Source organism: Capsicum annuum, chromosome 1, assembly GCF_002878395.1.
Source record: "Capsicum annuum cultivar UCD-10X-F1 chromosome 1, UCD10Xv1.1, whole genome shotgun sequence".
In the NCBI taxonomy this organism is placed as follows: domain Eukaryota; kingdom Viridiplantae; phylum Streptophyta; class Magnoliopsida; order Solanales; family Solanaceae; genus Capsicum; species Capsicum annuum.
Genome location: NC_061111.1, coordinates 54,638,276 through 54,653,962, shown reverse-complemented (window position 1 = coordinate 54,653,962; position 15,687 = coordinate 54,638,276). Strand labels below are relative to the sequence as shown.

Genomic DNA, 15,687 nt, shown 5'->3' with positions numbered 1-15,687 from the left:
GATTCATCTTCTAACATCAGAAATTGCAAAAACTTAAACCAGAACAAAATTACAAAATTTAAATTTACACGAATGTAGGCAAACAAACATATTTCATTGATAATTCATTGCAATGATGGTGCAGAATCGTATTTACAGCAAAAACGAAGAAAAATGAAGAAGCTTTCATCTAACATTCCTAACCATAAAAGCTTCTCCTAGCAACGAACTTAAAACAAAAAAAAAATAAAAATAACAAACTTAAAACTAAGGGGATGATGGGGTGATCATCTCCTCCGGATCCATGTTGAGCCACTCCACAATCGCCCGTAAAAAATGAGCAATCCATCGAAGTTTGCGGTGGACATGCTCCCAGTTCTGCCCCAGTCCATATAAGAGGCGATTGAAGTCGTTATGGAGGAGAGAACATCGTAGTTACGGTTGATCCTCCTTCTGGGTCTCAAAGGAACGTCTGACATCTTGTCGATTTAATCTGATTTTAAGGTGATGAAGATAAATTTTGGGTGCAGTAAATGGGTGTTTATATAGCCCAAAATAGAACCCTTTGGTTTTTCCGTCCTTTCATTGATAGACGTGTGAATGGTGGAAATCGAAGAGAGATAGCGTCTACCCAATCAACGCAATGTGTGATTGGACGTGTAACAACTTTTTTAAGGTGTAATAAATGCTCAACTATTCACATCTGTTCCTTTGAATATTTAAGATTTTTAATAGACTGTAAATTAGATCGATAATATACCATTTGCTAAATAAAGAATAAAAGAAATAGACCGAACACACAATATATGTAATACTTTAAAAAGGTCGATAATAGATGAAGAGTTAAGTCGATAAATCTGGCATTAATCAGACTACTAAAGATTTGTCAAAATACATACACTGTCATGACTTACAAAAACACAAATTCATACAAGATTAACTACGATTTGTTATTGTTACAAGTGGTTCTTTTGTGCCCGGGTCTCTTGCACAGTGAACACTTGTTTGTCCTCTTTGCCTTGAAAGTCTAGCCCACGCTCTTAACGCATTTTCTTTTCTTCCTTTCGATCTTGGAGACCACAAGAGGTGGAATAATGTTCACGTCTAGTAATTCTTGTGGAACGCGCCATTCGGACTCCAAAAAAACAACATTAATTGATTTCTAATACGCAAAGAGGTACTCTTCCACTTTATACAGGGGCGAAGAGTAATCATAGACTCTCAAACCATAATCTTCACCGTGCTTCGATCGCAAAACGGCCATCGCGTGATCGCATGGTATTTTGACCAGGTCAAACTTCCTACAAGAACACAACCTTTCTAGTAGGTCGACTTTGGCCGTACAACTACTTCCAAACATAGTGTATTACCTTTCGTCCCCGCTTTTGTTCTCCATATAGAAGGAGTCTCCCTCGCTCATATTGTCTCTTAAGATCTTTTCTCCAGCGGGAACAAATTTTGTATCCTTACATTTGAGGACGTAGGCACGCCTCTCCCTGAATATTTCACCTAACCTTTTGGCAATCTAATTGAATATGGATGCCACGGGGTACTTCCTTTCATCAATCAATATAACATTTACTGACTCGACAATATTTGTGGTCATCACGTCAAACTTGTTACCGGGGAAATATGCCCTGCTCAATTTCTTAAAACCAAGCTCATGCTCGAGGAAAAAGAATGCTTCGGGACAGTAGTTTTTAAATTCCACAAAATAGTCGCTAAACTCCTCGGGAGAATATGCCTTTGCCGCGTTGTAGAATAGATAGAAGTGTTCTCCGCAGTGGTGATTTACCCAGAGATTTTTACCTAGGTTTCTCATACAGTACCCTTGATGAGCATGGTTGTACGCCTTTGCGATGCCGTTGGCGATGCTCTTGTGCCTATCGGAGATAAAACACAAATCTGGTCCATCGACCACAATAGACTTCAGCTTCTCAAAGAAGAACGTCCAAGATGCATTGTTCTCCTTGTCAACGACGCAAAAGGCAATAGGATAAATATGGTTCTCCGTATCCTGTGCAACCGTGCTTAGTAGCACGCCCTCGTACTTGTCGTATAAATGAGTGTCGTCGACCGCAATAGCCTTCCTCATGTAGGCGAATCCCTTAATGCAAAGGCCCAACGATAAAAAGTAGTACATAAACCTACAATCGACCTTGTTCACCATGATGGAATAGGTAGTGCCAACATTAAGAGCGTCGATCATGTACGAAAAAGCGGGCAGACAGGAATACTCATGCTCCGCTGTCCCTCGAACTATTTCCTTAACAATCATACCCCCAACCAATATTTCCAATAGCTTGGTCTACTTTTCAAGTTCTTGAAAATGGTCCTCCGATTCTCGCTAGTGTCTGGACCCTTTCCTTCGCGATACATGTTCACACGTAGCGATGCAATGACTTTAGATGAGATTTTTCTATAGCAGCGGGTGGCGTATTCGATGCCGCAACTATGATCGGCGACGTGTTTATAGATGATGAATTTGTCCATGCATTCATACTTCTTTGCCCGCAACATTCACCCGCAGCTAGGACAAACACATTTCACCTTGAGAAATTTGCTGCAATTCTTCAACGTAGCATAATCAAAAGAATTTCTCACAGCTGCTACGTCCAACAACAATTTCATCTCCTTTTTTACTGCTAAATATTTGATTTACCTGAAAAGTAGTTCCATCGGAGAAGGTGAGGTTGGTTTGTGCTCCCAATTCGCATTCTTCTCTCCCTTCTTCAGAGAAAATTAGATCTTCCAATTTCATTGAATCATCTTCCTAATCCATTGGATTAGTATCAAAACTCTCATCTTCAAATGAATTATCTTCGTCGATTGTCGGCTGTGGTGGCGGGATTGTCGGAGACCCCGGAATGATATTTATTCTCAATAATGGCCTAGAGTCATCGGCAGTGGCATCCAACATATATAACGACACATGTCAATCATTATTTATGAACGTGGAATGTATTTTACCACGCCAATTCATTACATAGCTAATCACAATGTTCTTTGGCTCGCATTCTAATTCTCCACTCTTAATTATGCTTCGAACCATGTCGTCGTACGATCCATTGCGACGCAGCGGGATGGGCACTGTCTTCTTTGTAGATGATTTCCACCTCCAGCAGGTGGGACCCTCCTTCTATGCACCCATATAATTACCACCCACGACAACTACCTCAGCTACTGCCATAATAGACCACATACACAAATTGATAATAGATCAAGGTTTAGGTCTATAGATGGTCGATGACTGGTATGAATACGTCCGTACAAAGATGCAAATCGACTGATTTTCGATATAATCGTTGCCCTCCTAGCTCTGAGATGAAAAAATATATGTGTAGGACTTCTAAACTACTAAAATATATTTAATGACGAGGTATTGAACGGATTTGGAAAGCTTTTCGAGCTAGTAAAAATGATGAAAAAAATTTTGGATTTTTTTTTTCAAATAGGATGGAACAACAATGGAGGCAATGATGAAGAATGGAGATTTTCAATTGTGATGAACAATTTTTTGTCAAAAAAGTGACCGAAAAAGTGGTCGGAATCGGAAATTATTGGTGAAAAAGGGAGCTCCTATTGGTGACTTCTTGGACAATTTTCTAAATTAAAATAAGAAATATGAAAAAATGATGGGAATATAAAAAAGGTGGGAAATATTAAATATTAAATGGATAGGGTGGAGGACTAAAGTGTAAAGTTTAAAACATGTGTGGTAGGTTTGGATGAAAGAATCGATGATGTCATAAATGTGTCTAAACACCTAATTTTTCAAGACTTGTGACTAAATACCAAAATAAATTTTAAAAGTGTCTAAATATCAAACTATCCCACAAAACTACGACTAAAATATGCTAAAAACTTATGTCGGATCTCTTACAACAAAACACCTAACATCTATTTATAAAGGACAAAAGGCCGGTAGGCATCCTAACTAATTCATCTTTCGCCGCCGCCGCCTCAAGGTTTACGCCCAAGTCTGCTACCGTCGACTTTTACTTGTATTGTTATCGTTTGTCCATTAGGTTTTCTGTAATCACGTCGTGATTTTCTTTCTACGGTCGTATTTTGCTTTCACAAGATTGTCTCACAAAATTCCCAAACAATTGAGGTCTTTCTTCATCAAATCAGATCGCCAATTGAATTTGCAATCATCCTCTATCTCGTTTTCTAACCTTTTATTTATAGAATCTTGACCAATCATTTCTCTGAATATATTCACATTTAAGTTGCACTTTATCTTTTGATATGCGATCCTAAATCACCTTTTTTTTTTTAATAACTTTATGTAATTTTCCCACTCTAAATCTTCAATATGTCTAAAGTCTATGAAATTGTGAAAGGACAAGACATGTCATTTGTTTGCAAAATCTTACTAAACCAAAACTATACGTCAAAAAGAAGTGACTTCCCAATTAGTGGGGAACTTTTATTTTACAAGTAAAAGGGACATTGACCAAGCATGTGATCCAACGACTAACACATCACAAAAACAATATAAAAATCGACTCTCTCCTTGACTTCCCACGCGTCTATGTAGGTCCCACCACCTCTCTAGCTGCTGCTACTTCTTACCCATTTTCCTTCACCCCCCCCCGCCCCACCCCACACCAGACCTATATATATGTGCTGTATGTAATTCATTACCATATTCTTGTTCCTCAATTTCATTAACCCCCTTGAACAAGAGAGAGCTGTTTGGTGAATTCTTGATTTACATGTCAATGAAACAGACTCCTATGTCTCCAAACAAACATACCTCTAATGTAAGCACCCCTCCCATTTATTTTTTGGCTCCGCTAATGTTAATTCCACTTTAGTTTTTTCTTTAAAATTTTATTTCCAGCATGAAATTGGTCGAATTTAACTGAATTTCTAGCTTTATTGACTGGAAAATTGTTGAGGAGATATAAAGTATAGTTGATCATCACTGGTCAATGTTTCTTGATTTTGTTTAGTGTGAATTGGAAATACTCTTTTAATCATTTTAGCACTCCCTTTGTCCTCATTTATGTGGTACAATTGAAATTTCTTTATCTCAATTTATGTGTCACAATTGTAATTTCATAATATATATATATATATATATATATATATATATATATATATATATATATAATATAAATTGTGATTTATAGTACTCTTTTACTTAGTTTTCAAATATATGGATTTTATTTCAAAAAACTTAGAGCTTGAATGTCGGAATTCAGGTCAAAATTTAGAAGTTTGAATCTAGAAATTTCAATGGTAGAACTGATTTCTATATGCCATTGGAACCAGGGAGTTAGTAATGAGACTTGAAGATTTTTGAAGTCAATGGCATATAGAACTGATTTCTAGTTGTCTCTTTTGGGTGATTGAGATAGTTGAATTAGCGATTTACCAAATATTGATGGCTAATTGGAAAGTGTTATATGCATTAATGACAAGTCTTGTCATTAAGGGAGACAACCTCTTGCAGAAATGTAACGTGCCCTTCCCCGGACCCCACACATAGTGCACCGGGCTGCGCTTACTTGTTATTGAGGGAGACATTTTGGGGCTGAGAGTTCTTTATTTTATAAGGTGGGAGGGTGTTGATTGACTTTTTTTTGTAAATTTGAATGTCTAAGTTGGATATTTCGACCATATTCAATGTCGCATCAAGCAATTTCAATGATCAATGGAACTATTGGGTCCTCCTAATTGCATTAGCTACTACAATACTGAGTATTGTGATTAAGTGTTGTCAAGAAAATCTCTATTGAAAGTATACGGGGTTCGCTACAGTGTAAATCGCCTTCCGATTCTTTTTTGACTTCAAAATAACCTATAACCTTTTTACCATATCAAGTTGAGATATACAATATCCAAATTGATTGTATATAGTTTTTCAAAGGGGTTTTTTATGGTAATGGATAAATTAGCAATTGTCTTGAGACTTTGGGGTTGAATGCTCTAGTATCACAATCAAGCTGAAGTAATCCTGTTTTCTCATCAGCAAGTCTGTTCTCATTAACTCTTGCATTTTCTCTCTTTACTGAACTTATTGAGCAATTAGCTCTGCTCAAGAACTTATAGTAACTTTTTGTTATATTTCTGAAATGGTTTGTTTAATTGTGTACAACTCCATTTATTACACTATGGTTTTGGATTGGGTTCAAATCTTTCACTCTATTTATTCATGGATGTGGCCCTACGTCTCATTTATTACTCTATGGTTTTGGATTGGGTTCAAATATTTCACTCTATTTATTCATGGATGTGACCCTACGTCTCAGACTTTCTATCATCTTATGATTTTCAATTCATGATCAATAAATTAGGAGAGTCCTCCACTTCTGTTTTGATTCTTTTTCCTGAAATGAAGATAATTCTTTTGTATGCATCTGATTTTATGGTAATTCGGTATGAATAATGAATAGAAGTTCGACAGACAGGGAAGTAAAAGGACACAAGAAAAATCATGCGGACACAAGAAAAATCATGCAATCTTACACTTCTTTAGGTTTTATCTCCTTTTAAGGTTTAGATATGTTTTAGACTAAAACTGGAATACAACATCACCTATGAAATGTTGCATGAGTACTGTTTTATCAAAGCATGTTGAAGCTCTTTTTGGTCTATTGCATTTCACAAAATGCAATGATGGACAAAACTTTTAAAAAGTTTCATCAGAGCTAAGGCTATTTAATCTCATTTCGTATAATAACAACTTTCCCAGTGAAATTCCTCAAGTGAGGTCTGGGGAGGGTAGAGTGTACGCAGACCTTAGCACTACCTGGGGAGGTCTTTGTATATAGTACGTATGATAAAAAGCCTTTTCTACGAAGGCAATGCCTCCTTGTGTATTTGGCGTTGATACTTTGTTTTGTGCATTACTGTGTTGTCTTTGATGTCGCTGGTTCTCTAACATCCTGCAATACTTCTGGCCACTTCTTAATAGGGAAATGCTAGTGTTTTGCCACCGGAGAACGGCTTTAGCGATTCACTCTCTATGTTGAATTCTGAGAAGGCTGTAGAAGAACTTATTCAACAGCCTATTCTTCACGGGATTGATGATCATCTGATTGAATTTGCTGAAGCTTTGAGAAGTATGATCTGCTTTTTCTATGATTAATCATTTGGCAATGTTTGGAATTTGCTACACCATATGATACAAATATTTTACTCTTCTATTTATTAGCTGTTGCAAAGGCACTAAGACAAGCTGCTGAAGGGAAGGCTTCTTCACAAGCGGAGGCTTCTGAATGGAAGCGTAAATATGAATTGGAGAGGTCACGTAATTTGCAGTTAGAGAAAAGAGGTACTCTCCCAAAGAGGATTTTTGTGTACCGATTCCATCTCAATCTCACTTTCTCTCGTCTCAGATCGTCTTTCCTATTCTGCATGAGTACAGTATCCATTTATAATTGTGTCCTCATTTTAATACCACTTCTCTGGCTTGTTTTCAAACAAACTGTTTCTCTTATTTCTCTAACTTGAGGATAGCAAGCAGTATTTATATACAGGTTGTTAATAACAAAAGAGCCATAAATTCTATTCTAAATAGTCCATTTTCAGAAATAAGATGAGTAACATCATAAGCTGTATAGTTTCACATGCGTCGTTTCGTAGGTGTAATAATTCCTCAATTGTTTTTTACGGAATTGAAATTTGCATGCCAACTTTTACACCATAGTCCGCTTTATTTATTTAATTAATTAATGTCAAGATTTCCATGTTCTTGCTGGCTATTTTTCTCATTCTTAGACTCTTTGCCTTCTGATTTATCCGATTTGTGTAACTAGTCCATGTATTTCCCTGACTTGTACTTAAAATTACATAAGTGAGGAAAATCTATGTATATCTTCATTCTTCCAAAAGAATTTGAAGTATGTATATGTGTGTGTGTGTGTGTATAAGAGGGAGGGAGGGACACATGCAAAAATATTACCTACTACTCTTTCATGCAAAGTAATAAGATCTTATCAATGCAATGCAGTGATGATCCCAAAACCTTCCTATTAGGAACACAGATTACGAAAACGTTTACTTTGACGTTCTAGCCAAATCCTCTATGTTTTGTAAAAATGGAAGACTACGATTATTTATGGACGGGTTGGAAGTGACTCTAGGAGAGTCATAGAGAATAAAAGAGATGAATTGAAGAATGAAAGGGTAATTGGTCTCTAATTAGTAAAACATTGGTCATCTGTTTTCTTTATCAAAAAAAGATTTGTTACTACATTGAAGCAAAGTGTGGTCTTAATCAAAAATCAGTCCCGTAGTCTATGCAGTCAGAAGTAATGAGAAAACTCTCTGGTTAAAGTATTATTCCTCATTTTATCGTTCTTGAAGCACCAAATGCTTCTTATCGAATTAAGTTTGTTGGAAAAAGCTTTGCTTTATGGTAAAATAAGTTGTCTTCCACTGCAGCAATGCCATCAGAGAAGCATTTGGATGAGAATGGGCGAGTAGCGTCAGATGGTGCTGTGGAGAAATCTGACAAATGTTGTGGGGAGCATGGAATTTGCTCTCATCAGGTTCTTCGTGATGGAGAACATGATCATGATGCCACTGTTGTTCCAAACAAGATGATCAGAAAGGTATGTGTGTGTACTATTTTGTTTCCACTATAACAATTGTTGTTGCTTAATCTTCGTCTGCTGCGAATTATTTAGTGTGAAATATGTTTGCTTTGTCTTCACTATTTCTTTTGATATATATTTCATTTTGTAAAATAATTTCAATGTTATAAGTATTCTCCAGTTACTACATACTCCTAGAAAGATTTTCCTAGTTATACAAATTACAACCCCCCCTCCCAAACAAAAAAAAAGTTGGTGTGAAATATACTTCGTCGAGCACTGGGAAAATGTCCTGCCACATTTGGAAGCCATTGCTTACTTTGAGGCTATTATTGTTGCAATATATTTCCATGTTGGTGAATTATTGTGCTTTATTTAGCTATCTATCTCAATATTGAATACAGAATAAACTTCAATATTTTATCATATACTGGTACGGAGACGAGATCTTTCCGTCCCGTGTCCTATTTCTTATCTTCTAATGATTTTATGATTTATTCTTGCAATACTTCCTAGTAATAATTCTTTTAATGAAACAGGCATCATTCAAGTTGTCATGGTGTTGCAACGGTGACAAAAGTAATCAGAAAAAACACGATATTGTCTCTTTTGAGAAGGGAAACATAACAACTGCAGAACGTAGCAGTAAACAGGTCTTTCCTATTTCCAAACCTTCTAACTCCTCTATTGTCAGTTTGATGTTTTCAATCATGTGTACTTTTACAGTTCTCTTGCCTTGTTTGCCCATGATAACAGAACTTCAAATGAATACCTTAGGCTTCTTTTTGCTGTTGCTTTAAAATTTAATTTCTGCTAAAAAGACTTATCAGAAGAGAAAACCACTTCATCTGAACAGGGAATCATTTTTTGTTCTCTCTTTTTCAGATTTCTTTGAAGTGGGAATCTCCCCCACAAACAGTGCTTATACTGACAAAGCCAAATTCAACTGCTGTTAGAATGCTTTGTTCAGAAATGGTCAGGTAGAATACTAGAGTATAATCTTACTTTTCTTTTCTGCATTTGGTCTTTCTGAGGAAAAAAAAATGTACTAGAACTCAATGGCAATGCATGTTTTTACGCTTAACATTTTGTTAGGTAGATTATTCGAGATGTCATGGTAATGCATGTTTTTACGCTTAAGTTATTTCCTTACACTTTTGTGCTTGTTCCTGGTCTGCGCACACCCCACTCTCTTAAGGTTTCTCACAGTGATCTCATTTCCAAAATAAAAAAATTCTGTTTCTGATTTTACTCTCTACTGCAAAAGATGATTTAGATCTTTCGTTGGTAAGATTGTACACAACTAAATAGGAAAGTCAGAGTATATTTGCAAAATAGCAATGTTGTTAGATAGACCCCCTTCTCAAATACACGTTACCCAAGGGAAAGATTTCTCGTATTTTGTGCTTGGCGTGGTGATTTGGAAGGAAAATCAATTAAGAAGAGGAATTTTCACTTTTATAGGGAAAAGCCTCAAAGCATATCTAAATGGTTTTGGATTTTTGTGATTCATTAATAATGTTACAAGCTGGTTCTAGGTTTCAGTGATTAGTTTCAAGAATTTCGGATAATTTGGTAATTTGTCTTGATACCCATTGGAGTGATTGAGATGCACGCAAGCTGATGGTCCCAATGCCACTGCTTTAATGAAACCAAATAAAATTGGTAATTTGTTTTTTGCAGTAACTCCATTAAGAATTTGGAAAAGAAAATACCACAAACATATGAAAATGACTTACAAATACTCTCCTTCCACCTTTTGGTCTAAAAATACCCTCAACTTCCGTTTTTGGCTCACAGATACCCCTCCTTCCCCTTTTTGGTTTAAAAATACTCCCAACCTTGAGAATTTCAACATTTAGAGGTCTTGAAAATTTCTTTTCATGCTTTTTATTTTAGGAATTAGTAAAACTGATAAGAGAGTGGCACATATTGATTGAAGTATAACAGAAAATTAATAAGGTATAATCGAAATTCAAAGGATAACTTTCACAAATTGAACGAATGATGTTAAAACTCCGTTAATAAATGCAACATTAGATAGACATAAACTGATGCCTTGTGTTAAACATGAGAAACAATATAAGGCATGATTGGTGTTATCCTCAAAAACTATGTTTGTGCCAAGGGGAAAAAACCCTCTGTTGCATCCAACCAGGTTAATGTACTGTGATTATGAAATAAATTGAGATGATAATGTACAATTAGTTAGCTAATGTATAACTTAGTGTTAAAGATTTATCTAGAAGACATTAATTTATTGCTTTGACTCAAGTACCAAAGGGGAGTAAATATACTTGTGCCATGGTTACTAATTTAACATTTTATTTAGGACAAAGGTGGAATGCCCCAGTTGTAACGGTGGAATATGTCGAAACAGTCTAGAATTGTGCTGCTATATGAATTGTGATGATGAAACAGTCACAATTTCAAAATAATTCCTCTGATCGGGAAATCAGAAGTCGAATCTTAAATAAGAAATCAGGATTCAATGCTGAAAGAGGTGGATCGGGGGCTTAAGGGTTGAAAGAAAGATCAGGATTATTAGGAGCATGGTGGCTTTAAAATTGAGTGGATTTAAATTTAAAAATCTGGCTAATCATAATCGGCCACGTGGCTATTTTAAAGAGCCAAATTTGACCCAGATTTAGTTTGAGGGATAATCTTGAAACAAAGACAAAGGTTGAGGGTATTTTTAGACGAAAAGATGGAAGGATGGTATCCTTGAGCCAAAAAAGGGAGGTTGATGGTATTTTAGATCAAAATATGGATGGAGGGTATTTGTGAGCCATTTTCCCTATGTTGGGGATATATTTGACCCTTTTCCATTAAGAATTTCTGTGATATATCTTTAGTTACGTCATATCATTTATTTATTATATTTAGGTTCCATTTTGTATCAAATTCTTGAGCTGCCAATGATTTACTAGAAATTATAGTAGGATGTAATAGTTTCAATTTGAAACAAATGTAGAAATCCTTGTAGAGAAGGACCACGTGCAGCTTATAAATGACCTGCATATCTTTTCAATGAAATGGTGGAGAATTATGGTTTGCGATGAGGCTTTTGTTGCTTCTTGGTGCTTTATGCAACCTTCTATAAAGGAGGTCAAAAAATTGTTGGCTGATTTGGAATTTCTCTTCTTGTTCTCTCCCTAAATCATAGTTATAATTGATGTTAGCATTTAACAGACCTCAAATAGTGTTTACTTCTTTTCTCTCTTCGTTATGCCTCAAATCATTGTCCATCCTTTGGTTACGTCACAATCCTCCCTAGCACTCCTCCCTAGCACTCGTACACATTTTTAACTACAAAGCCATTCTACTGCCTAATAGTAGGTTGGAGACCCCCCCTCTTGCCACAACCTCTTTTGCTTCTGCAACTATCATGACATCTCTAGGATGATTTGGCTTTATGACATCCCTCATGTCCAAACCATGAGACCCAGTGTCAAACAAAAATATGGTTTTATTGAGTCATTGTAAAGATTTATCTGGCCAATAACATCCATTGAGGAATGTTTGAAGTTTCAAGGTCATGATGGACGTCGACTAAAGGTGTTATCAGTTGTCTCCCATTATATATATATATATATATATTTGATAAAATCGTGATCATTGCATTGTTGGATTCCTTTCCCACTTTCTAGTTCTCGTTTTTTCGTTGTCTGACCTTGGTTATTATTTAGATAAACTTGAAAATATGGAAAAGAACCAGCAGTGATCATTCCGTGAAACGATCGTGAAAGTTGTCTCAATCAATCAATTGCATCTTAATCTTAAATTAGTTGGGTTTGGCATGTGGATCCTCTGTATCTATTCCACTCTATCCAGCTCCATGTCACTTCAATACCATATATGAATTGTATTAACTAATATCAGATTCTTTCAGTGTTGAGCCAGAACTGCCTGAATGGCTCATTTACAAAGCAATACAGAATGGATAATATAGTCTTTACCTTTTAGTTACTCTTTGTAGTATGTATACTTACATTGGTAGGCATATTCTCTTTGGTCCTGATCAATTAAAAGTTATTGTTTCTTTTCCTTTTCATTTCTTCTTTTAATTATTTAATATCTTTCTTATGTTTGAATTTATTAGAGGCTTATTTATCTCTTTTCTTCACAGATGGCTAAAAGAGCAGAAAAGCTTGAACATTTTCGTTGAACCACGGGTGCGCACTGAACTTCTAACAGAGTCATCATATTACCAGTTTGTACAAACTTGGGAAAATGGTGAGTGGTAAAACATTTTCCCTTTCTATCAGTAAGCTTAAAAGTATATATAATTCTTCAAATCTTCACTTTAACGTTCTATTGTGTGGCTAAATCTTGGATTGTATGGGTTCATTATATTATGAACTCTGTTTAGGATTTTTTCGTATATTGTTAACTTCGCGAGTGGAAATGCTTACTGATGATCTGGTCCTCTTTTGATAAACAACTCAGAACAAGTGTCCACTTTATTGCTTTTGTTATCTTACCGTACTATTGTGCACTTTTACGTTTGTTATGAAAGCAACCATTTTCTGGTAAATCTGTTCTGCTTATATGTAAAAGTATGTGAGTGTTAACTGCTATAACAAGTGAATTTTGGAGCATTATTTCAGTATAACTGCTCCATACATGTAAGGATAAGTGTTGCATTTCAAGAAATGTGCGTGAACTTGTTTGACCGAAATACTGTTCTGTTGATCCATATCATGTCCAGTTCCTACTTAGCTATAGAGAAGTCAAAATTCTAGCTATGTCTTGCCCTGGCATTTAAAGCTTAACCTGTATTAATTGATGTTAGCACTGTTTGAGGAAGAATGCTACAGCTGCTAATTTTTTACTGTATAGTGTTGATTCGATGTTTTTCCATGTGTTATGGTTGGACCTCAATGCATATGTTCCTCAGTAGGTTTTACTGAAAACCCTGTTTTACCTAAATGTCGGCTATTAAAATAGTAACAACGTTTTGGTCTTATCTGTTATCAGTATGAAAAATTAATGCTAATTGCTAAAGCAACTTCTTGTTTGTCAGACAAGGAAATTCTGTTTCTCCACACAAAGGTTGATGTTGTTGTAACTCTTGGTGGGGACGGAACCGTCCTTTGGGTATGTAGCTAGTTTTGTCATTTTTGAACTAAAAGTTTATCTTGTACCATGTGTTCTTGATCAATACTTCATGTGGGGAGGGTGTTTAATAATTGCGACATGTTTTATATTGCAGGCAGCGTCAATGTTCAAAGGTCCAGTTCCTCCTGTTGTCCCATTTTCTTTAGGTTCTCTTGGCTTCATGACCCCATTCCGTATCCTTATCTTCCCATCAAAATATTTTCCTTCACATATGTGGCATACTAAGATATAATTGGATACTCTAATTGCTTCATTACATCGAAATAAAGAAATGAAACAGAATTCCTTGTGTCAATATAAAGCTGTTTATTAAACATACAACACAGAACACAGTAGCTTTCTATTGTCATGATTATTGCTCTTCTCTGGTTAGCTTTAACATTTCTAGATAGCGAGCGTTACAAGGAATATCTTGATTCAATTCTTCGTGGTCCCATAAGCATCATGCTGAGGCATCGTCTCCAGTGTCACGTGATTAGAGATTCAGCTAAAAGTGATCTGGATAGTGAAGAGCCCATACTTGTGCTCAACGAAGTCACAATTGACCGTGGGATTTCATCATTTCTAACAAATCTGGAATGCTATTGCGATAATTCTTTTGTTACCTGCGTACAAGGGGATGGCTTAATTTTGTCAACAACATCAGGAAGTACCGCATATTCTCTTGCAGCCGGAGGGTCAATGGTCCATCCTCAGGTAAATCCTCTCATAGTCATCACTTGTAAAATGATACCGTACTTTTATCTCAAGCTGATGTGATTTATTTTAACGAGCTACTGCTGGTTAGTATTAATTATGGATGTTATAAGTTATCATGGGTCTGACAGTTATTTTACTGCAACTTAAGACGTCGCAACAAATTACAGCATTGCTGCTTTATATTCATCCTCAACTTGCTTTAGCTTTTTGTATTAAATAAAAAATCGGTTGAATGTTTGAAGCCTCTTGGGAGGAGTGAAAGCCTTTCGACAACTTAATTAGACATAATATTTCTATGTGGTTAGTGCTTAAGAATTGTCCATATTACTTTAAAACGGAAGAGTAAGAAGCAAAAATTCGCAGGTTTAACCATTTCCAAAATTGCTTGTGTCCACCTATTACCCATTGGAATTGCAATTAGCACAATCATGATGCGACGGGCTTTTCCATAGTTCCCTATCTGAAGTCTTTTGAGTTGATTAGCAATTTTACTGTTATTACCAAATTGCAGGTTCCTGGCATTCTCTTTACACCTATCTGCCCACATTCGTTATCCTTTCGTCCTCTCATTTTGCCCGAGCATGTGACAATCCGAGTACAAGTACCTTTCAACAGTAGAGGTCATGCATGGGCATCATTTGATGGGAAGGACAGGAAAAAGTTGGCACCAGGGGATGCCCTTGTTTGTAGCATGGCTACTTGGCCTGTACCAACTGCATGTCAAGCTGATTCTACCAGCGACTTCTTACGTAGCATACATGAAGGTCTTCACTGGAATTTGAGGAAGATGCAGTCTTTTGATGGCCCTCGAGAGACACATGATCAGGTCTAACCTTTTATCTAGTAAGGAAATGAGGAGGCTTTCTGAATCCGTCTTATTTTGAAGTATCAATCAAGATTTCCTGCTCAATTAATGCAGAGAGGGGTCATGATGCACATACGCGCTTATACATGCAAATGTAGTGTTAACTATTAACTTTGAGAATGATGAGTCTCAACCTTAGGTGGTTTATTGTTGTTTGTAACTTGGACATAATAATAAGAATATAGGAAGGATTTTTGTACCATTTTGTACAGTTCTTTTATGCGAAATTCTCCCGTATTTTCTGTACCTCTTAAGTCAAGCTTCGGGTTCTTGATAAGTAAGGAGTGAGAAAATGTGTACTTTTTTGTGCATTTGGTTCATGTAACAATGTATTTTTTGGTTGATGGTATCTAAATAGCTTATTGATATCTTTAGTGTTGGAGTAAGGGGGGTAAATCAAAATGTTCATAGGCAAATAAGCAACTTTCACATGCAACTAGGTGGGAAAAAAATTAGAGGTTGTTAGAGGAA

At 36.1% G+C, this 15,687-nt stretch overlaps 2 protein-coding genes across 3 annotated transcripts; one reads left to right on the top strand and one right to left on the bottom strand.

Annotated features, from left to right (window-relative positions):
- Nucleotides 1–1,504: 1,504 nt before the first annotated feature.
- Nucleotides 1,505–2,257, bottom strand: LOC107846659. Its single transcript, XM_016690997.2, has one exon. It carries the CDS (start codon nucleotides 2,255–2,257, stop codon nucleotides 1,505–1,507), a length of 753 nt encoding a protein of 250 aa, XP_016546483.2.
- Nucleotides 2,258–3,851: 1,594 nt separating this feature from the next.
- Nucleotides 3,852–15,418, top strand: LOC107874740 (NAD(H) kinase 1). 2 transcript variants are annotated; one of them, XM_016721493.2, is made up of 11 exons: nucleotides 3,852–4,748; nucleotides 6,908–7,055; nucleotides 7,148–7,267; nucleotides 8,380–8,549; nucleotides 9,071–9,184; nucleotides 9,417–9,511; nucleotides 12,661–12,767; nucleotides 13,558–13,631; nucleotides 13,747–13,825; nucleotides 14,041–14,348; nucleotides 14,863–15,418. In XM_016721493.2, exons 1-11 carry the CDS (start codon nucleotides 4,701–4,703, stop codon nucleotides 15,181–15,183), a joined length of 1,584 nt encoding a protein of 527 aa, XP_016576979.1. In that variant the 5' UTR covers nucleotides 3,852–4,700; the 3' UTR covers nucleotides 15,184–15,418. The 2 variants fall into 2 exon arrangements, with proteins under 2 accessions (XP_016576979.1, XP_047250374.1); XM_047394418.1 differs by lacking the exon at nucleotides 13,558–13,631 and having other exon boundaries at nucleotides 3,855–4,748; nucleotides 14,045–14,348.
- Nucleotides 15,419–15,687: the final 269 nt, after the last annotated feature.